At 58.9% G+C, this 21,710-nt stretch overlaps 6 protein-coding genes across 6 annotated transcripts; 3 read left to right on the top strand and 3 right to left on the bottom strand.

Annotated features, from left to right (window-relative positions):
* Nucleotides 1–729: 729 nt before the first annotated feature.
* GGTG_08417 (hypothetical protein) lies at nucleotides 730–2,517 on the top strand (the record flags this gene model as incomplete). The annotated part of the gene is made up of 2 exons (XM_009226257.1): nucleotides 730–1,153; nucleotides 2,222–2,517. The coding sequence occupies 2 exons, from the start codon at nucleotides 730–732 to the stop codon at nucleotides 2,515–2,517; spliced, it is 720 nt and encodes a 239-aa protein (XP_009224521.1).
* Nucleotides 2,518–2,901: 384 nt separating this feature from the next.
* Nucleotides 2,902–3,887, bottom strand: GGTG_08416 (hypothetical protein; the record flags this gene model as incomplete). The annotated part of the gene is made up of 3 exons (XM_009226256.1): nucleotides 3,424–3,887; nucleotides 3,127–3,230; nucleotides 2,902–2,906 (listed from the first exon to the last, which is right to left on the bottom strand). Exons 1-3 carry the CDS (start codon nucleotides 3,783–3,785, stop codon nucleotides 2,902–2,904), a joined length of 471 nt encoding a protein of 156 aa, XP_009224520.1. The 5' UTR covers nucleotides 3,786–3,887.
* A 1,114-nt stretch (nucleotides 3,888–5,001) lies between these two features.
* On the bottom strand, nucleotides 5,002–6,594 carry GGTG_08415 (pyridoxamine 5'-phosphate oxidase). The gene has a single exon (XM_009226255.1). It carries the CDS (start codon nucleotides 6,064–6,066, stop codon nucleotides 5,275–5,277), a length of 792 nt encoding a protein of 263 aa, XP_009224519.1. The 5' UTR covers nucleotides 6,067–6,594; the 3' UTR covers nucleotides 5,002–5,274.
* Nucleotides 6,595–6,663: 69 nt separating this feature from the next.
* On the bottom strand, nucleotides 6,664–14,552 carry GGTG_08414 (pyrABCN). Its single transcript, XM_009226254.1, has 3 exons — nucleotides 13,590–14,552; nucleotides 7,485–13,516; nucleotides 6,664–7,410 (listed from the first exon to the last, which is right to left on the bottom strand). Exons 1-3 carry the CDS (start codon nucleotides 14,230–14,232, stop codon nucleotides 7,357–7,359), a joined length of 6,729 nt encoding a protein of 2,242 aa, XP_009224518.1. The 5' UTR covers nucleotides 14,233–14,552; the 3' UTR covers nucleotides 6,664–7,356.
* A 1,350-nt stretch (nucleotides 14,553–15,902) lies between these two features.
* GGTG_08413 (hypothetical protein) lies at nucleotides 15,903–16,427 on the top strand (the record flags this gene model as incomplete). The annotated part of the gene is made up of 1 exon (XM_009226253.1): nucleotides 15,903–16,427. The coding sequence occupies one exon, from the start codon at nucleotides 15,903–15,905 to the stop codon at nucleotides 16,425–16,427; it is 525 nt and encodes a 174-aa protein (XP_009224517.1).
* Nucleotides 16,428–16,991: 564 nt separating this feature from the next.
* Nucleotides 16,992–21,068, top strand: GGTG_08412 (hypothetical protein; the record flags this gene model as incomplete). The annotated part of the gene is made up of 4 exons (XM_009226252.1): nucleotides 16,992–17,304; nucleotides 17,400–18,783; nucleotides 18,912–18,980; nucleotides 19,049–21,068. The coding sequence occupies 4 exons, from the start codon at nucleotides 16,992–16,994 to the stop codon at nucleotides 21,066–21,068; spliced, it is 3,786 nt and encodes a 1,261-aa protein (XP_009224516.1).
* Between the last annotated feature and the right edge of the window lie 642 nt (nucleotides 21,069–21,710).

The raw sequence follows: 21,710 nt of genomic DNA, 5'->3' as shown, positions 1-21,710 counted from the left end.
CAGAGAGAGGCCACTGCCGCCGGTCTTGTCTCTACCATCGATGTGCTTGCATACTACAGCGATCTCGAAGCGCTCTACCGAGCGAAGCGGACTTGGCCGGAGAACTGAAGCTACTAGAACGGGCCTTGAGTCCGCGGATGCTATATCTGGGTCTTCGGATAGAACGCCGGTGGAGATGAAGAGGGCCCTGGAAGAGGTGGTAAAATCTGCCATCCACAAACAAACACGGGATCGACATGCCCGTCTTGGAGTTCTGCGCCGTCGCCGTGGCGGAGGGCATGCTCCAAGGTGCTGCGGCGAACCCCGTGTGGGCACCCGAGATGCTGCGCGTGCTCCTCAACTGATGCAACGGCCAGCGGGCTACGGATTTGGTCACTAGGATGTTACCGAAGCCGCACAACAGAATAAGGGGGCTGGAGCTGGGCCTGTAGCCTATCACTTCCTCAGGGAAGATCTAGAGGCCACCAAAGCCCTCAAGTGGAATGCTTCTCCCGGCGAGTTGCCGGGAAGGAGGAGGTAGTGGCTTACCAGTGGTCAGTATGCGCCTCCTTCGTCAGGCCAATTTACTATGGAGTCGTCTAGCGGCCTGTGCACGTGACCATCAGCTGACCCGTGCATGAAGATGTAAATTGATTTCGACACATGAGGTCGCCCAACCACCCGTCAATCTCCCTCCATCAGCGACCCAAACCGTATCTTGACAATCCACGCGAATTTCCCCTCCACTCAATGGATGACAACGACCACTTCCCCCGCCAACACATCGATTGGTCGCTGGATGATCAGTGGTGGTGGCCAGCGCACAAGTTCGAGCTTCAACAAGAGGACCTTGTTGGTTCTCTGTATCAGCGTTTCAATACCAGGGTGGTCCCGGTCCAGACCCTCGAATGTTTCCACCTCGACGTGCGCGAGATCGCCAACGCTGTGCCGCGTGGAAAAGTCGATGTGCTGTACGCGAAGCTGGAGGAGCGGGCCACACAGAGGAGAAAGGAGCTTGCCAAATCCTATTCTCGAATGCTGGGCGAGTTGGTGATGCATTCCGAGTGTTTTGCAGACTCGGACCAGTATCACGCCTTCTTCCAGTTCTCGCGAGAGTTTTCCTTCGACGCACTCGTGGCCCTGGTAGCGGACTTCTACCAGCGACGGCGCCGGCGTGACTCGTCAGGCTTCAAAAAAAAGAAGCGATTCAGAGTTCGGTCCCCTCCCCTTCGTGTTGTCTCTTCCGCTCCCACTCCTGCTGTGCCGCAGCCTACTGCCTCGTCTCAACAAGCCTTCCCCCCATCTACCGCTTCGCCTGGGTCTCCTACTCCATCTCGACACCACACGCCTCCTGCGGTAGTTTCGGCCCTGCCTCGGTCCTCTGCCACAGCTGCTGCCGTTGCCCCCCCGTCTACGTCTTCTACTATGACTCCCACATCTCCCAACGTCACACTGCCCGCCTCTGCCCAAGCGAAGCGCGAAGGCCGCTGCGGTAGCGATTCGGCGGACGAACAATGTTCGGCAACCCCCACCAAAAGAGCTAGGGCGGAGGAGGCCGAGAAGCCGACGCCAGGCGCCAAACGCAGGCGGGCTTCCCGTAACTTTGGGGGCACAGAAGGGTCGCGCGCGTTACACCATCGAGACTCGGCGATCGCAACCCCCAAGCCCCTTTCTAGCCCAACACAGCAAGCCGGTAACGTGAGAGAGAAGGGGAACCGGGGATTCGAGGATAGGGTAGCACATAAACAAGATATTCCATAAGGTTATGCGGGTATCTGATACGGTAGCTGTATTTCAAGCCGTGGTGCTGCATCGTCACCTATTGGCCATACGAGGACATGAGGGATGCAGCAACGGTTCAACAGTGCCGATACCATATTGGTTATGATGCAACACTGGTTAGGCAGCAGTAACGACAACCCCTGCCGACTCCATCACGCTGCGGAATCCTTTCTTGGGGCTCGAGCGAGGCAGCATCGCCCGTCTTGCGGGGCCAAGCGAGAGTGATTGCTACCTCTAGCCTCATATTTAATCTAGAGTCCTGAGATAACTCTAGTTCTATTTCTCTTGCGCTGGCCCGGGGCGAGGATTTCGCCGAATCGGTCCACACAATGGTCTTCAGGGCCATTCATTTACCCCAACGGAAGGCCGTGGTATGTCCCGCCCGATTTCCCAGAGACCAGGCGGCGCGGGAGGCCGGGGGACGTGTGGGCCTTGGGGGTTGTCGGCCTCTTCCTTCTAGGGCGGCTCTCGCTGCCCGGTACGGTGAAGGAGCACGGGATTCGGCGGATCGCCTGCTTGTACTCGACAGATGACGGTCAGTCGGAGGACGTCCAAAAGGCCCAGGCCGAGCAAAAGAGGTGGCTCGGCCTCGTTGCAACGGCCCGTCACGAGATACAGTTCATACCGCGTGGCGAGCGGTCTGACGAGCGGTTGGTGGCCCACGAGGCCGTCTGGGAGATGCTGGAGCCCACTGCGGCGGAGAGGTGGACGCCTCGCATGGCGTGGGCCAGCCTGAAAGCTCACTTTACCGATTGAGGATGACGACCGCGATATGGCTCGGGATGGGGGAGCAATGCCAGACTCCAAAAGCTAAGAGCGCAAGAGCTTGGCTGCCACGACCAATACGAAAAAATTGTGCGGGTTCGAGTCGACATGAGCGGGGGCAACATGAAATAGGGACACCCCAACTGAGGAATGCTTGGCGATGCCGATTTATTTTGCTCAATACCGCTCCGTCTTCGCTCCTGATAGCCCCCCTCCCCTGGATATAGGCTTCTGCGCAATCCCATATACATCGCAGCTCGATATGGGCTTGGCATTCCTGCTCTGGCTGGGCCGGAGCCGGCCTATATCCGTTCCCCTCATGTCTGAAAAAAGAACCGCATGCTTTCTCCGCCCCATCGAAGCAGTTGATACACGTTAGACTGTACAGATGTGTAGTACTGCCCTGGAGCCCGGGATGCAAGAACCTCCTCGCCGTTGAGGTTTGTAAAGGCCCCCCTCCTTGGTCGAGTGGGCGATTAGCTGCAACCACTGACATAGTTGATAGTGATGGAACAACCGTTGTTCCCTGTCCAGCCCCAGTACGTTAGAGATGGGAAAGATGTGTCGAGACTTTCGGTAATAATGGTGTTGATGGCTTACAATGGGCTGACCCGCAAGTCTGGCATCCGGCGCGGCGGATCGAGTCGTAGGCGGCTCTCATGACCTCCCTCGTCGCGGAGCACCCGTTGCCCTGAACGAAAAGGCTGCAGGTCCCGCTGCAAACCCCGGATTTACTATTGGGCGGGGCGTGCATGACAAGATTGCCGACTGTTAGCCAGGCGGACAACGCGTAGCGAAGACACGAATTTTCCAGGGATGGGCCAGGGACGAGACGGGGAAAGCGAAGGTGAAAAGGGGGTGGGCCAAGACAGGGAAAAGAAGGCTGCCCCAACTTACGAGCCGCCGGTGCGGTAAACGGTGTCCTCGAGCCTGGTCCTGGCCCTGGTGCATTCGTCCTTGAAGCTCTGATTGTTGGTGCACCAGCTGCTGCCCTTGCAGTTGGTGGAGTCCTGGCGGGCGAGGAGGACCTCGCCGCGGCCGACGATCTCGCCGCCCATGTGGATCTCGCCGCCGGTCTGGGCGCCGCCGCTGGCGGCGGCGACGGGCGAGACGGCCTCAACCTCGACGGCGACGGTGGCAGTGCCGTTGGACAGCATCACTGTCTCGAGGAGCGGGTTGGGCTGCGGCGCAGGCTGCGGCGCGGCGCAGGCCAGGCCGGCCAGCACGACGAAGACCTGGATGGTCTGGGGGAACTGCATTGTCGGTGTGCGTGATGGGGTGTCGAGCGGGGGGATCTTGAAGGCAAGAGCTGGAGTCTTGAGAAAAGGGTTGTCTCTGAGAATGAGCTTGATCCGTGATCGCTAGCGGTGGGGTGTCCAGTTCCGAGGGGTTCTAAAGGGGATGGGAGGAGAGGCTTTATATAGATATTTTTGAGAGGTAACCAGGGGCCAGGAGAGGTTGGGCTACACAACATAATCTCTTTTCATCGTGGTTTCCATGACCAACCCCTTTAGCCCGGTTCAGCATCGGTTTGCCCTGGCCTGTTGCCTGCTTGGCTGCTGCATGCTAACGATTAGCCTCTGGGTTCAACATTGGCCGTATCCTTCTAGAGCTGTGATAGGGCTAGTCGCTGACAATAGAGACAAGCAGACGCCTTCTCGCCTGCTGGAACGGGTAGGCCTGTATGTCTATTGGTAATTTCCTTCCTCATTACTCGCGCGACCCCATTAGATGGCGTGCTGAAGCCGCAGGACAAGGCAAAAGTTTACGTTGAAGTCGCAGGACAAGCACACAAGACAAAAGTTTACGTTGATGCCGCCTCTCTCTAGCCGGTGAGCAGAAACCCTTAGTTCAAATTGATTCGCCCTTGCCGTTGCGAGGTCATTGCCCAGATTTCACCGACCCCACGAGGCTGTTGCCCAGCCTTGGTGACCCTTGAGAGTCTCAATGCTAGTGGCCGGCTCATTCCCCCACTAACATCAACGACCGAGACAAGAATGGATTGCAGGGCCGGAAATCTACTCGCTTCGGCGCCTAGGTGGAAATAGGGCCACCACGGGCTGGGGCGGCACCGCACCGCATCGAACGAGGTGACAATAACTGTCGATGCAAAAACCTCCACTCTCCGTGGCCACGAGAACGTATCGACGCCGAGGCTTCGCGTAGGCAGGTACGGCGTGGGGCATGCTAAGGCCTAGCCTGTTCATGCTGAACCTCGAGGGCTTTTTTCCCCCACGCTGCGCCCAGTCTTTATTTCCCATCGTGAAAGTTGCTGCCGCTTCTGGAAGCGGCGGGAGCACTTAGTTGGGGGCACGTTAGGTCGTCCGAATCGCCGAGGCAAAAGCAGGCAGATGCGTGCCCCGGAGCGAATGAGGTCTGGGAGGCTGTCGTAACACGCATCTTGTCCGTTACGGCGATGGCGGCGCGCTGGCGTACCGAGACAGAAGTCCATTGTGGCGACCAAAATATGAGAATCGGAGGCAAAGGGCGGTGGTTCTGTAAACGTTCAAGGCAGAAAGTAATGGGGGTGTGGGCAGTGAACCGTTATCGGCCATTGTTGTATGTTTTGTTTTGCCCTGATTAGGTCCCTATACCATACATACAAAATGGTCTCCCTCACATTCTCTTTTGTCTACATTTGTTCCAGCCAACAGCGTGCGTCCTTGGCCGTTGGTAGAACGAAGGCGAGGCCATTATACGGTAAGAAACAGAAAAGTGAGCGGGAGAAAGCATCCCCGCGTTCCCATATCAAGGACTCAGCCTATTCAGCGTCCACTCGTCCTGCTTGTCGTCCTCGCGCTCGTAGACGAACCGGTCGTGCAGCCTGTTCTCGCGGCCCTGCCAGAACTCGACGCGCACGGGCACGACGCGTAGGCCGCCCCAGAACTCGGGCACGGGCACGTCGTCGACGCCCTCGAACCTTTCCTCTACCTCACGCACCCAGCCCTCGAGCTGCGCCCTGCCGTCGTCGCCGTCGCCGTCCTCACCATCATCACCCTCCCCGGCCCGGGGCTCCAGGACGGCGCTCTGCCGGCTCGCCCAGGCGCCCAGGCGGCTGCCGCGGACGCGGGTGGCAAAGTAGGCCTGCGACTCGGCGGGCGTCAGGCGCTCGGCGCGGCCCTCGACGCGCACCTGGCGCTCCTGGGCCTCCCACCAAAAGGTGAGCGAGGCCCAGGGGTTGGAGGCGAGGTCGGCGGCCTTGCGCGAGGTGCCAAAGTTGGAGTAGACGACGAACCCGCGCGCGTCGAGCTCCTTCATGTAGACGACGCGCGCGCTCACGCGGCCCGACGGGAGGCTGGCCGTCGAGAGCGTGCAGGTCTCGGGGTGCGCGACCTTGTTTCTGGCGCTGTTACTGTTGGCGGCGGCGGCGGCGGCTGGGGGCGGCGCCGGCGGGTCAAGCGCGGCTTTGAACCAGGCGTGGAACTGCCGGATCGGCGACGTCGGGTCCAGGTCAACGCGCTGGAGCCCCAGGAGCTCGTGCTGCGTGAACTGCTCGGCCTGGCTGTTGCTCGGAGCCGTGGAGGATGGGGCGACTTGCATGTTGTGCTCGGTGTCGGGTTGGGGTGAGATGTCAGGCCAATGTCAGCCAGCCGCAGGAGGGATGAATATTATGACGCATCGCCATGGAATCCTGTCCGGGTGGACTGTGTCCGACCTCGGAACGTCATCGCAAAGACATGTCGTCGAATATAAATGCAAATTGGGAGAGAGAGAAAGAAAAAAAAGCCACCAAACCCCCAATCATCACGCCATGGGTTTCCAACCGATCCAAGGTGAGACCACCGCCACCAAAACGGCCGCACTTTGGGCTCATCATCACCCGCCAACCCCTGGACAAGACGGCAATAGCATGGTTTTTTGGTGTACTTACAGATGAGCTTTTCACCCTCGGCCGGAGGTGGGTACAAGGCCATTTTTCGTCGAAAAGTAGGCGCACACAGGTGATTCAGAGAGGTCAAGGCGCGAGCACGAGTGTGACAGCGCAGATGGGCGAGTTGCAAGCTGAGCATTCCCTCGAGGATCATGTCATTCATTGCTAGGGAGCAGGTATTATTGACCAAGTCCCCGCCACGCAGGCAGCACACGAGTTGCGGGCAGGGCGGGGCATTCACTGAAAATATGGAACGAGGAAGAAGGATAGGCTGTCTCCCATGACTCGATGGTGACATCGACACCAACGCCTGGCGATCGCCAGCTTCAAATTCAATCAATGCGAACCAAACCAGTCCAAAAGGGACCACGAGCTAACTAGCAGTACAGGGGTATCTTGGTGAAGAAAATACAGTAGAGCAAATGAGAAAAGAGAAAAGGAAAGAAAAAATGCACCCGACAAACGAAGAGAAAACAAAAACAAACCAAACGCCAAATCCCAACCAAACGCAACGCAGGTACACATACGCATACAAGACGAAATGCTTGCACACATACGGTACCATACGATATATAACAGATGGATCGGCAGCCATGATCCACGTCTCCTATCACTTGCTTGTCTAAATGCGCGGTTTTACGTCTAACAGGGCTATCACGAGGAGCTCAGGAATGATGCGTGCAAGTAAGGAGAAAAAGAAAGCAACGATGAGAAAACGCCAGAGCGGGATGGAGTGAGCCTTTAGGCTGCTGCATACCACCCTCGCAACAAAACACAACGACTTTTATCTACCACCAACCTATACCCACAGGGGAAAAAAAGAGAGAGAGAAAAGAAACGATTCAGATGGAATGCGTCCGAACTCTGACAATGACACACTTCTCAAATGTCGAATATGTATCCTTTCTCATCCCACAAGACGAGACGGATCCACAACAACAACGCTGGCTTCCGACATCCTAGGACATCACCAGCGCGAGAAGCGCCATGCGGCAGTACAGGCCGTACCTCATCTGCCAAGTGTAAAGTGTTAGCGACGGCTCCAAGCCCACGAGGGCCAAGCAAAGCAGTATAAAAAGAGACTCACCTGTCTGAAGTAGGCGGCCCTCTGGTCAAAGTCAACCTCCTCCGCGATCTCCTCGTTCCGCGGGAGCGGGTGCATCACGACCATGTTGGGTTTGGCGTGCCGCAGCATCGCGTTGTCGACCCTGTAGGACCCGCGCACCGCATCGTATGCCTCCTGGCTCGGGAACCGCTCCTTCTGCACGCGGGTGCAGTAGAGCACGTCGGAGCGCGCCACGATCTCGGGTGTGAGCGCCTCCGACTCGCTCAATAGCTGCCCGCGCTCCACGAGCCGGTCGCGAACGTAGGCCGGCAGCGCCAGGCTCTTGGGGCTGACTAGCTGGATCCGCACCTCGTAGTGCCGCAGCAGGCTCGCCAGCGAGTGCACCGTGCGTCCGTACAGGAGGTCGCCGACAAACGTGATGGTCAGCCCCTGGACCGTGCCCAGCTCCTCCCGGATCGTAAAGAGGTCCAAGAAGGCCTGCGTCGGGTGCTCCTTGCTGCCGTTACCGCCGTTGATCACGGGCACCTGGCTAAACTTCTGCGCCACCTCTGCGCTGTGCTCTTCTGGGTGTCGAAGCACTACGGCGTCGCCATATTGCGCTACCGTGCGGATTGTGTCCTGCAGCGACTCACCCTTCTGCACCGAGGAGTGCGACGTCGAGATGGCGATAGTCCGGCCGCCGAGCCGCTGCATCGCCGCGTCGAACGACGCCGACGTGCGAGTTGAGGGCTCATAAAACAGCGTGCAAAGCACCCGGTTCTGGAGCACGTTGAGCACCCCGTCGCGCTGCACCCCCAGCCGCATCTCCTGCGCCACCGTGAAGAGGTGGTGAAGGTCCCCGCGCTTGTAGTCATGCACCGAGAGCACATGCTGGTTCTTGAATCGCGACGGCGCCGCCAGGAGCTCCTTCAGAGAGGACGCGCCACCCAGGGATGGCAGGATCGCATGGCCAGGGATCTCGTGGTCTGCCAACAGCTTGGCACCCACCGTCGGCGACATGGCAGAATCCAAGCCGCGAGGGCGGAGGATAGGCCGCGGGCCTGCCGTCAGAATCGAGTGGCGTCTAGCCGCGGCGGTGCTGTCGCCAGCAGGCTTCATAGGAGGAGACATCGGAAGGGGCAGGGCGTTGTGTGTTGACATGTCCTTGCCCAGAGGCGCCACCTTGAGGGTCTGGCCATCGAGACAGACAACCTTGTCGTCGAACGTGACCCTCTGCACCGACCCGCGCATCATGCGGCCAGCAAACGGCGACCACTCGCTTCTCGTCGGAACGGTGTACGGGCGGTTCATCTCGACCTCGACTGAGGTGCCAAGCTGCTCGTGAAGCTCAAAGATCTCCATGGGATTATCGTGCAGCCGCACCTTGATGTCATCGATGCTGAGCTTGCCCTCAGCGACCGACGTCAGCAAGAGAGGCAGGGCGTCCGCGATGCCCACCGACGCGTCGACGCTGTGACCCAGCGTGTGCGCCAGCTGATACGGCAGACTGCCGACCGAGAAGACATCGATGGTGGCCATGTGATCCCACAGCGCCTTCTGGTCTTCGACAGTCGGGAGCAGCTGGCAAGGGAAGTCCCTCTGAGACAGGTACAGTGAGTAGATGGACACGTCGCACGTCACTTTGAGTCCCTTCTCTTTGCTTAGTGCGATGAGCTTGATGTCATCCTTGGTCGTGACACAGGTCACATGGATCCTTCGGCTGTGGAGGCTGGCAAGGAGTAGGATGGATGCGAGGTCTGTCGTTTTCGCGTCCGTAACAATCGGCTTGTGCGTCGGCCACGAGTCGAAATGCTCCGTCACAGCGGCCACCTTGCTGATGTTGTCCGAGAGGTGGTTGAAGGGGATGAAGAGCGAGCCCACCTCGCCCGTGACCTGGCTGATCTGCTGCGAGTTTGTTGAGGTTGCCGAGACAGAAAAGTTGAAGTCGCAGTGCGCCCCCGTCTTGCTGTTAACCTGCGCGATCTTGAGCGTCCGCGCATCCGTGATGGAGCCCTCCACGCCCAGGGGCATAACCCGGATCATGCTGAAGCCAGACTCAACCGATGCCCTGCTGACCGTAGTCAGATCCTCACTGCCCTGAGACACCAGCCCCGGGACGAAGGCGGCAATGTTGATCAGGCCAGGGAGGATCATGGTGCGGTGGCTCGTCTGGTAGTCGCGCACGCCCACCTCAAGCTCAAAGTGCCTGGCGATGGCCTCAACCATGATCTTGGCGTTCTTGACGTTGGTAACAAGCGGGATCTGGTAGTCCACCGCCATCCTGCGGGTCTGGTAGCCCTTGCTCATGTAGTTGGCCGGGCGCCTGTACTTGTTGTTGGACGGCAGGTTGATGTAGAGGTCGATCATGTTCTTGGCCAGGTGCTGCGTCAGAGAAAACTCGGATTTTTGGTCGTCGTCCTCGGCGCCGAGGACCTCGAGGTACTGCACCGGGATGCCATGCTCCTGAAGGAAGTCGGCTGTCCCTGCCGTTGCGAAAAGCTTGTACCCAAGTTTCTGCAGGTTGGCCACCGACGGCAACATCTCCTTCTTGTCCTTGTACGAACCGATGGATAAAAGCACGTTGTTGCGGGGGATCTTGAAGCCCGTCGAGATCAGGGCCTTCAGGTAAGCCTCGTACTTGTCGGTGCCGAAGCAGGCCACCTCTCCCGTCGACGCCATCTCAACACCAAGCACAGGGTCAGCTCCCGAAAGACGGGAGAAGCTGAACTGGGGCACCTTGACACCAACGCACTCGGCGTTCCTGTCCACATCGGGGTACTCCTCGAAAGGCAACCCCATGATGGCCTTGGTAGCCATCTCGATGAGGTCGACGCCCATGACTTTGGACACAAAGGGGAACGAACGCGAGGCGCGGACGTTGCACTCAATGACCTTGATGTCGTTGTCCTTGGCGATGAACTGGATGTTGAACGGGCCCGTGACGTTGAGTGCGTCGGCGATCTTGCGCGTCGCCTCCTCGATCCGCTCGATCGTGGTCTTTTCCAGATCCTGTGGGGGTAGGATCAGGGTGGCGTCTCCCGAGTGCACACCGGCATTCTCGACGTGCTCTGAGATGAAGTGGCCGACAACCTTGCCATCCTTTGCAACTGCGTCCATCTCGATTTCCTTGGCATTTTCGATGTACTTTGTGATAACGACAGGGTGCTCGCGGGAAACCTCGGCGGCCTGTTGCAAGTACGATTCGAGATCGGCCTCGGAGTAGACCGTGTTCATGGCAGCGCCCGAAAGCACGTACGACGGGCGGACAAGCACGGGGTACGACACCGAGTTGCAGAAGCTTTGGGCCTCAGCAAAGCTCGTCAGCTCTTTCCAGGTAGGCTGGTCCACTCCGATCCTGTCAAGCATACGCGAGAACTTGTAGCGGTTCTCGGCGGTGTCGATCATCTCGGGGGACGTGCCCAGAACCTTGACGCCGGAACGGAGAAGGGGGAGGGCGATGTTGTTCGGGGTTTGGCCGCCCATGGCACCCAGGACGCCGCTAGCAGACTCCATCTGGTAGATGTCAAGCACAGTCTCCAGATTGATGTTCTCGAAGTAGAGCTTGTCGGCCTCGTCGTAGTCCGTGCTGACCGTCTCGGGGTTGTAGTTCACCATAATGGTCTTGTATCCACTCTCGCGGAGAGTGCGGATTGCGCGGACGGAACACCAGTCGAACTCGACCGAAGAGCCAATGCGGTACACGCCGGAGCCAAGAACCATAACGCCGTGGTCGTCAAGCGAGATGTCATGTTCGGTGGCGTTGTAGGTAAGGTAGAGGTAGTTGGTGAAGGCAGGGAACTCGGCGGCCACGGTGTCGATCTGCTTCACAAACGGCGTAATCCCGGCCTCGAGGCGCATACGGCGCACCGCCAGCTCGTTGGAGCTCCAGAACTTGGCCAGCTGCCTATCGCAGAAACCTAGGCGCTTGGCCTGGAGGAGCAGGTCGGGGCGCTTGGCAATATCGCCGGCGCTGAAGGTGTTCATGCTCTTGGCGAAGTTGCTGAGCCCCTTGAGCTTGTTGAGGAACCACTTGTCGATCTTGGTCATCTCCCAGATCTTGTCGACAGAGTAGCCGCTGTTCATAGCATTGGCAATGGCAAATAACCGCTGGTCCGACGGCGTCTGCAGCTCGTCATCGATCGACATCAGAGCCTTGGTCTCGTTGAAGCCAAGGTTGTGGAAGTCGATGGCGCGGATAGCCTTCTGGATGGCCTCCTCGAACGTGCGGCCGATGCTCATAACCTCACCAATACTCTTCATGGACGAGCCGAGAAGCGTAGACACCCTAGTGAACTTCTTGAGATCCCAACGGGGCATCTTGACCACGACGTAATCAAGCGACGGCTCGAAGCAGGCACAGGTAACCTTGGTGACCGAGTTGGAGATCTCCTTTAGCGGGATTCCCAGACCGAGCTTGGCGGCAATGAATGCCAGGGGGTAGCCGGTTGCCTTGGAAGCAAGAGCCGAGGACCTCGAAAGCCTCGCGTTGACCTCGATGATGCAGTACTCCCTTGAAAAGGGGTTCAGAGCGTACTGGATGTTGCACTCGCCAACAACGCCCAGGTGACGGATGACATTGACCGCCGTCGTCCGTAGCATGTTGTAGTCCTCGTCCGAGAGCGTCTGCGAGGGAGCAACAACGATAGAATCGCCCGTGTGGATACCCAGCGGGTCAAAGTTCTCCATGTTGCAGACCGTAATGCAGTTGTCCTGGGCATCACGCACGACCTCGTACTCGATCTCCTTCCAGCCCTTCATGCTCCTCTCGATCAGCACCTGAGGGCTTGCCGCCAGAGCCTTGTTGCAAAGATCGAGCAGCTCGGCCTCGTTGTTGGCGAAACCACTGCCAAGCCCGCCCAGGGCGTAGGCTGCCCGGACAATGACCGGGAAGCCAATGTCCTTGACGACGCGCATGCATTCGTCAACGCTGCTGGCGGAAGCCGACTTGGCGCACTTCTCGCCAATCGACTCCATGCTGCGGGCAAAGAGCTCGCGGTCCTCAGTCGTGATGATGGTCTCGATGGGTGTGCCAAGAACCTTGACACCGAGCTCCTCGAATTCATCCTTGAGATGGATCCCGACCTGCAGGGCGGTCTGACCTCCAAAGGTGACGTAGATGGCATCGGGCCTCTCGTACTTGATGACCTTGCGAACGAAATCCGCATTCACCGGTAGGAAGTAGACCTTGTCCGCAAGGCCCTTGGATGTCTGGATAGTGGCAATGTTGGGGTTGATGAGGACAGTGTAAATGCCCTCCTCCTTCAGGGCCTTGATGGCTTGGCTACCCGAGTAGTCGAACTCGCCAGCCTGACCAATGCTCAAGCCGCCACTGCCGAGAACGAGCACCTTCTTAACGTGGACACGGGGGTGCAGCTTGTTGTTCTCCTCCACAGTCCCGCCAGGGAAGTGAACGGGGGTCTGCAGAGAGCTGCTGTCGGTGGCACACTTCACCACCGTGCTGATGAAGACATCGAAGAGGAACTCGGTGTCTCGGGGACCGGGAGTGCTCTCAGGATGGAACTGAACACTGAAGTGGGGCTTCTCCATGTGCATGATGCCCTCGTTGCTGCCGTCGTTGGCATTGACAAAGAGCTCTTTCCAGCCATCAACCAGAGTCGACGTATCGACAGCGTACCCGTGGTTCTGCGAGGTGATGTGGCACTTGCCCGTGACCATACTGGTGCAGGGGATGTTGTGGCCGCGATTTCCAAACTTCATCTTGATGGTGCTGGCACCCGAGGCCCTCGCGAGTAGCTGGTGGCCCAGGCAGATACCAAAGATGGGCGTCTTGTTGGCCGCAACAGCCCCGGAAATTCTCTTGACGGTGTCCTGGAGCACCGAAGGGTCACCGGGGCCGTTGGAGAGGAACAGGCCATCGTACTCAGTACCGGCTCCCTGCGAGACGTCGTAGTCCCAGGGACAGACCAGCACCTCGACACCGCGCCTGAGGAAGCAGCGGAGCTGGTTGTACTTCATACCAACATCGAGGCAGAGAATCCGTATGGGGCGGCCGGAAGGGTGCTTCAAAGCGGTGCCAGTCGGGGGTTGGTAGAGCTTCGGCGCGGTTATGGACACTGAGGCATGATTGTTAGCTAATGCTGTGCGCGCATGGCAGAACTGCCCCAAGCAGGAGCAAAGTGAACCCACCCTCCGCGACAAGGTTCTTCTTGTTGGGGTTAACCCAGTTGATATCCTCAAAGTGCTGCGCCCAGTCGGGGATCGCCAGGCTCTTGATCACTGGCAGGGTGCCGTCGCCGTTGGCAGCTTGGCCGTAGGCAAGGGGGTCTTGCTTCTGCAGAAGCATGCGTCCCAGCATGCTTCCATGTTGGCGGATATGCTTGGTCAAGGCGCGCGTGTCGACGCCGAACATGGCGGGCACGCCCTGCTCCTTGAGCCATGTGCCCAGCGAGGACTCAGCCAGGAAGTGCGAAAAATCCTCTCCAGAGTATGATGCGGTAACCAGACCGGCGATGTGGATCTGAGAGGACTCGAAGTGGGCAGGAAGGTCTCCGAGCAGCTCGTCCATGGTCTTGCGCGAGGGGACGCCGTAGTTGCCGACAAGAGGGAAGGTGATGACGAGGATCTGACCCCTGTATGAGGGGTCTGTGATGGACTCTGGGTATCCCACCATGCCGGTCTGGAAGACAAGCTCTCCAGCCATGCTCTTGGGGGCGCCGAAGCTGTAGCCCTGGTACGCGGAGCCATCCTGGAGCTCGAGGCAGACGAGCCTCTCCTCTCCCTCGGCGCGGGTGACGCCAGCCGACGCCGGGGGGAACACGCGAGCAGCCATGACGGCTACGGGGAAATTGCCCCTCGCGAAGAGGAAAAAAGCTTGACGACGAGGGTGAAAAAGCTGGCGGGGGATGGGTCAAGGGCGGGGAGACGGCTCGAGCTTTGGAGATGGCACAGGTGGAGGTTGCCGAGCTCGCTCTGGTCTCTCACTTGTGCGACGATCTCAAACTCCCGGCATTCGAACGATCGTCTTCGCCTGGAGCCCTCCGATCCGTTGAAGGAAGGGAGAGGAGAGAAAGGCGGACCAAAAATGCAGCAGCGACAATTGCGGTTCTTGGTCTTGTATGGGGTTTCACTTTCTGCCACCCGAGATCCGACCCCGCCAAAAACTTTTTTTTTCTCACCTATTGCTCCATCATTGGCGATTCGAGCTTGCATGCTCAAATCTGTTTGGTCAATTCCGTCTTAGACGCCTGGGACCCCCCTGACTTGGTCGAGATTTTTTTTTTGATCCCCTCTAGAGCTTCGGTAGTCCGCCGTTCACCCAATGGAAGGCGGCTGGTGGAGGGGCTTTCAGCTGCTCATGCAGGGAACAATTCACAGTCCTCGCCCGTCCAACCGGAGATGCAGCATGCCGGCCCACCGCCCGCCTCGCAGCTCTGCCAAAGAGCCAAGTTTTTGTGACTGCCAGGTGGTATGGTAGTCCAGTCGCTTCACTAGTAGAACACGAGCCCTCCCAGATCTCGTGCAGGGTCCTCTTCTCGTTTGGCCCACACGGGTTCCTATTGCGTGAGCCCTGCCGGCTTCGGAAAAAATGCTGGGCAACCAAGATCTGGCTTGGAGGGGAGACGAAGTTTGCAGATCAACGAACCAACCCGCCCAATTCGTGATGTGCCACTGCGTGACGACGATGGGCACGGTTCAGCCACCTCGCAGAGCGGAGCTTCCTGAACAAGGTGAGCACAGAGCCAGCCTAGTGCTGACCCCTGCCAGCTGTCTTTGTTATGGCGGGGATCATTGCATGCAAGTTCGGCACAGCCGTTTTAGCAGGGTTGGCTAGCTCTTGAGGGGCGCGCAATCGAGTGACCATTGCCGCCGTCATCATCGTAAATGGCTTCAATCTTGCGTGAATAAAGACACAAATCACTTGACACAGCTGACACGATCCGCCTGGCCAAGCGTGAGGGCATGATATCCTCGTGCCGCGCCCCCAACAGTTGCGTAAGAATAGCCCGGGGCCCACTCCTCGCTTTATCCCCAACCTGGGGATGGCGTCGTCAACTGACCACCCAAATCGACATGTTTCAAAGCGGCTATGGAGAGAGATCCCAGCCGTGCACCGGAGTTGAACTTCTGGATGGAAGCCATGTTCGAATCCCAGGGGCGTCGGCAATATCTGAGCAAGCCGAGCTAGCATCGTTGATTCGTCGCGAGTTGATGCTGTCAGCCTCTTCCTCGCCTTAGCGGTGTTCTGCCACATGCCAGGAGCGATTGCCCAGCTGCCCGAGCGTCCAAAGGGAGAAAGTGATGCAATTGCAGGCAGGCTGCCAAGGCGCCTCCCCACGCCCAGCACATTCACCGCCATTGCTCGCCAAAGATGGCGGGTCCAATCGTGACAGGCCGTGCCCCCATTGCTCCCAGGCGAGCTCAGTGGTGTGGTAGCAGTCAGCAGTAGCGTGCATTTGGCATCCCACACCACACACGTTTGAGACGCACGCGCGAGCAGTCATGCGTCGCCCGCCTGGAGAACATGACGGCCTCGGTCGGGTTGATGACGAGATGTCGTCGAGGATGCATTTTCGCGCTCTGGGCTCTGCTGGTGGTGGGCGGGCCAGGGAGGTATCCGGCCGGCAGCAGGCATCAGGGCAGAAGCCCGTGGTTCCTCGGCGGCCAGTCACGCCTCTATCGCAAAACATGATACGGAAGCGGCAGGGTGCATTCGATCTTGGGGAACCGAGTCAGACGGACGCTGGCTGCAGTATGCAGGCAGGGATGCCCTCGCCCTTCCCCTCAGCCGAGGCCTGCAAGTGGCAGGAAACGAGCCGAAAGGGAGGATATCGTGCAGGAAATGTTGGCTGCACGAGATGGCTTCTGTCAGGCATGAGGGGTGCCATGTGGTGTGTGTGGGCTTCGCGGAGGGGAGAGCACAACATTGAACCACACATAGCCGCAGACCTGCGCCTGCCTGCCAACATGCGATGGATGGCAGGCGCACCAGACTCATCAGCAGTGGCCACTGTCGCTGTCCACTGACCACCGACCAGCCACTAACCAAACCGCACACAGAACCGTGCCCAGAGTGCTGCCCCCCACTTGCGGGCCCATCGCAACGAGGGCAGGCCAATTTTGCATAGATCTTCATCTTCTGGCTTATCGCCCTGGTTTATTAAAAGCGGACCCCGTCGCGCTTGTTGCGCCGCCTCCAAGTTCCATCTTCTCTTGACGTTTTGCTGGGGCTGTTCCTGATCACCGGCCGGGGGGTGGTTTGCTTTGTTGCACTCGAAAATGTTTTGGTAGGAGGCGCCTGTACCCGTCCAGCACCAACCATTTGCAGCCGGCAGTCGTGCAGCTTGTCACATAATTCCGTGTCTTGGTTGGCTGTGTCAGGGACCGCTGCATCTGCTGTCCGTCCTGGGTGGCCTTGCACCGCCGTCTCTTCTCTCCTCTTTTTTTTTCCCCCTTCTTTCCGCCCTTCCATCTCTTCTTCCCCGCCAGCTCTGTGGCTCGCCCTAGTTCAGCTTCCTCCCAACAGACAGGACCACCACATGGCCAGGTGATACGTGACGAGGGGGGATCGAAGCAGGCCGCGGTCTGAGAATGATTCCGAGGCTACTTCGTCCCTTTGGGGGCGCCCGGCGCAGCCAGGAAGCAGGGACGACCGAGAGGCCGCCCTCGCCTGGCCCAGCCAGCCCCGAATACGCCCGCCGCCAACATGCCACCGCCGATTTCACCGAGGCCGACGACGATGACGAAGACGATTCCAACGATGAAGGCACCCCGCGTGCTTACGACCGACGACAGGACGGCCGTGGCGGAGACGGCCACGGGGACGACGACAACAGGGACGAGGATGGCTCACATCCTTATTCGGGCAGGAATCTTCTGCCTCTGTTCTCCGCCTCGCATCTTGGTGCGTCTGCGACATCACACAGCGCCTGTCGCCCCACGGTGGAGGAATCTGGACTGGTCTTGTGTACTAACACGACTTGGTGGTGTTTACCCCAGATTCTCTGCCCGTCTACAGCATAACCCATGCTATACGCATCCTCGTCCAGGCCCGCACTGAGACCACGCTCACTTGGGAGCAGCTGAGATCTCCGCAGGTCTCACAGTTCCTACTGAAGCCCATGCAGCTTCAAATCAGGACCCAGCACTTTTCCAAAGCCACGCTGTACGCCCTCATGGCAAATTGCCTTCAGTTCCAGAAGGAGGGTCACATGTACCCAGGGAACGCGGGCGCCAGCAGCACCAGAGCCAAGGTTTGCGAGCTTCTGGCCATCAAGTTGCTGAAGGAGTACTCCACCCGCGAGCTTATCGACGCGCTGTCCTACGATTTCTACCCTCTCCAGGGATTACCGGGGGGCCAGACCCCAATGGGGTTCCGTGATATGCCAGGCAGGTCCAAGTCTGTTGCCGCCAGGACCTCCACCCTCGAAGTCGCCATCCGCGCCTCGGCCAAGCACTTTCTGGCCCACCCCCTGGTCGTGCAGCAGCTCGAGGCCATCTGGAATGGGGCTATTGTCTTTTACTCGGCTGCAGATGGCCTCCACCGGATATCTTTTCCCACACCGGGGCCCACCTATGCTACCAATACCGGACGCCGCCGGAGCCAGGCCGACGCCAGGACCCCGCTTCTTGGGGGAGTGCAAACGCCCAAGGAGAATTCGATATCGCCTTTCGATGTCGTAGTGGGCCGCCGGACCGTATCGCTCTATAACCCAAGGAATGCGTCACTCTTCAAGCTCTCCAGGCTACGTGTGCCCCGATACAGACAGTTCCTCTCGACGCTATCCCTTGCCGTCCTGATAGGCCTATTCCTCGCCGTTCTGCAGCAGCGGTCGTCCAGGATATCGACCCTAGAGCTCGTCTTTTGGTTCTGGAGCGCTGGCTTCATGCTAGACGAGCTCGTCGGCTTCAACGAGCAAGGATTCTCGCTGTACATCATGAGCTTCTGGAACATCTTCGACCTGGGAATCCTGCTCTTGCTGATAGTGTACTACTGCCTGCGGCTGTACGGGGTCTTTCTCATCGACGCCACGAGGTGGAACGACCTGGCGTACGATATCCTAGCCGCCAATGGCATATTGTTGTTGCCCCGCATCTTCAGTGTCCTAGACCACTACCAGTACTTCTCACAGCTGCTGATAGCTTTCCGTCTCATGGCCCTGGATCTGGCGGCCATCTTGGTCTTGGTCATGATCTGCTGCAGCGGCTTCTTCGTCTTTTTCACCATGTCGAAGAACAGCGGCGACAGTGCCGAGGTCGCCTTCAAGATCTTCCAGATTGTCATGGGCTTCACCCCAGCTGCCTGGGAGGTCTGGGGGACCACTGATGCGCTGGGGAAAGTTTTGATGGGCTTTTTTCTCATCATTTGCCACTTTGTGATTGTGTAAGTCTCATCCCCAAGCTCCTTGCTCTCCAACAGCTTTTCGCTTCTCTAGGAGACCATTTAGGCCCTAATGCCAGCATGTCGGAAGAAGTGTTCATTTACTGACCAAGCCTTCTTCGCTGATACAGCACCATCTTGATCACAGTTCTTACTAACTCTTTCATGACCATTGCATCAAACGCCAAAGAGGAGCACCAGTAAGTTCCGCCACCGAACTCACCTCTGAGTCGGGACCCCTGGCCAATGACTGACTTCCAATCTGCAGGTTCTTGTTCGCCATCAACACAATATCCATGGTCAAGAACGATGCCCTCTTCTCGTACGTGGCTCCAGGAAACATCTTGGCATGGTTTCTTACGCCTCTGAGGTACTGCATGCCCATGCAGACGTTCGTTGCTCTCAATCGTTACGTGATAAAGTTGACGCACTTCCCCCTCCTCTTCCCCATCTACTTCTACGAGCGATTCCTCCTGGCCCCATCCATGTATGCGCCGACGGACCTGGTGGAAAACCCAGGCCGTAGTCGCAGACAGGCAGTCTCTCTCGCCGATCCGTCTAGCAGGGTTGCACTCTTCAGCCCCAACGTGCGGAACCGCGAGGAGTCCGTCGTAGGCTACCAGAAGGATCACGCTTTGGAAGAGGTGTTTCGGAGGGTCCCTGATATGGGCACCTTGCGGACGCAGAGGAGAAACGAGCGCAAGAAAACACAGACAGCGATCCGGCACTGGATAGACCGGAATGAGGGTTTTGCGGACAGGGTGAACAACTACTCGACGATAGGCGACAAGGGAGGGATGGAGTGGCAGAGACGGCTGAGCTTCGCTCGAGACAGGCCACCAAGGCGGTTTCCCAACATCTCGGAGGTGCGGTCTGTCGCGAGTGATCCTGCAGACATGGTTTCGAACGCGCCATATCCGTTTGATGGCCCATTCAGCGACCAGGAGCACCACCAGGAGCAGGGTCACTTCAAAGAAACCACAGACGGCGACGGCGACGACGAGCTTGTCACCAATGACGAGGACGAGGACGACAAGGCGACCAACAACCCCGCAAACTCCGAGGCAATCGACGAGGACTATTTCACGACTCCCGTAGCTACCAGGTTCGGCGTACTCGCTGGAAGCTCGCCCGAGTCTGTCGTTCGAGACAGGTTGCCTCACTCACCGAGACAACGCAGGGCACTCCACAGCCGTACCCTCTCGACAAATACCATCCTCTACAACCCGCAGGCCCAGGAGGCACATGAGGGCATTGCATCGGCCCTGAGCTCGCCACCACGACAGCAGCCGCAGCGCTCGAGGCCGGCGAGCAACCGCCAGACTCCGGTGGCCACGCCATCGGCTGGGCAGCATTCGCCCAGGCGCTCCGTCTACCACGCTGCACGACCTCGGCCCATAGTGACGCCGCGCGAGCTAGCGCACACGGCGCCCAGCAACCACAACCAAAGCAGCAACCGCGTCGGCAGCCTGTTCGGTCTTACGCTAGACACGCACGCGCGCCGGGCGCAGCGGCGGTTGTCGTCATTCGACATGCACCTCGACGGCAGCTCGGACGTGGCTATCGGCGATGGTGGTGGCGTCAGCGCGAACGAAGGGCGTGACCCGAGACGGGGTAGCGGTGGGCAGGACGGCGGGCTAGGGAGCGCGGTAGATGACGAGGCGCTGCTGGGCGGGGTACCCAACAGCTTCGCGACCCAGATGGCCATGGCGACGGGCATGATAGGCCCCATGGGCCCGGGCGGCCTGCGCGGAGCGGCAGCGGCCCACCAAGCGGCGGCGGCGGCAGAGCGCCGTGACAGCAGCGACCGGATGAGCCGGCTGGTGCTGGCGCGCATGAAAACACTCGAGGAAGGGTTCGCCGACGTGGTGCGCGAGATGCGGGTCCTCCAGCGCTCTAGCGGGCACCCAAGCACGGCCTTTAACTCGGGCGACGAGGGCGGGTGGAGGGGCGGCGCCGGCGCCGGCCTGGCCACCACCATCGAGGTCGCCGGCGGGCGCGAGAGGCGGCGGTACCAGCGCGCGTCGACGGGGGCCTACTACGGCCACGCCCACGGCGTCGTCGGCCACGCCCACGTGGGGTCGGCGGCGGTGGCGAGCCGCGCGATGCGCCGCACGCAAAGCAGGCCCACGAGCCGGCAGAGCATGCGGGATGGGCGCGGAGGCGGCGGGATCCCCATCGACCGTAAGGGGAAGGGGAAGGAGGTTCGGACCCCGGCTGATTACGACGACTCGGATGACGACACGGGGTTTGATGACAGCTTCACCAGGAGAGGGAGCTCGCTGTGAAGGGGGCAGTGTCCATCCCTTTTTTGTTTCTTCGGTTTCTGGTCGGCTCCTCTTTGGAATGAAATGCATTTGGCGAGGCCTGGCGGCCTCGGAAAGGGGTTGGAGGCAAGCATGGGTGATTCCTGCATGGATCTTTTCGCATCTGGTTCGTGTTTTGTTTAGCTCGTCCTCTTTTCCATCCACATTTCTTTTCTGTTCGGGCAGGTTGTCTAGCTTTCGGACCTCTGTTTCGCGTCACATGGTTTTTCTCTTGGGGACATTTTCTTTGCAGCATGGCACTTCACCCATGGGGCGTCATGATTCTTCTTGTTGTTTCTCGTCTTCCAGGGGCATTTTCTTTGCTTTCTCTGTTGGCTAATGGCACTCGGGGACACGCGGGGATCCGGCGGCAAAATTTCGTTTTCGCTTTTCAGCTAGCAGCCGTGAATGGACGGCGGTTTACGACGTTTGGCATGCATGCGTTGACGTTAATGGTACCACACACCTCTCGGACTTTACTCGGATCGCTCCCACAGTACTGTTTATATCGCGTAGAGTGTTCTTGCAGTATTCTCATTCCCATGATTCCAATTGATGATGCCAACATGATGATCAGTCTTGATTTATTTCTTGGCAAACCTGTATCCAACTCCCAAACTCCGC

The sequence above is a fragment of the Gaeumannomyces tritici genome (assembly GCF_000145635.1).
Source record: "Gaeumannomyces tritici R3-111a-1 unplaced genomic scaffold supercont2.4, whole genome shotgun sequence".
NCBI lineage: Eukaryota > Fungi > Ascomycota > Sordariomycetes > Magnaporthales > Magnaporthaceae > Gaeumannomyces > Gaeumannomyces tritici.
Note: the sequence above shows the minus strand (reverse complement) of the source record. Positions and strands in the feature narration are given on the sequence as shown.

Bases quoted from the DNA above. Each gene is read 5' to 3' on its own strand.
- GGTG_08415 (XM_009226255.1), bottom strand. From the start codon at position 6,066: ATGCAAGTCGCCCCATCCTCCACGGCTCCGAGCAACAGCCAGGCCGAG.
- GGTG_08414 (XM_009226254.1), bottom strand. From the start codon at position 14,232: ATGGCTGCTCGCGTGTTCCCCCCGGCGTCGGCTGGCGTCACCCGCGCC. The intron at 13,517-13,589 runs GTGGGTTCACTT...ATCATGCCTCAG, and splicing joins GAAGAACCTTGTCGCGGAGG to TGTCCATAACCGCGCCGAAG. The intron at 7,411-7,484 runs GTGAGTCTCTTT...TACACTTGGCAG, and splicing joins GGGCCGCCTACTTCAGACAG to ATGAGGTACGGCCTGTACTG.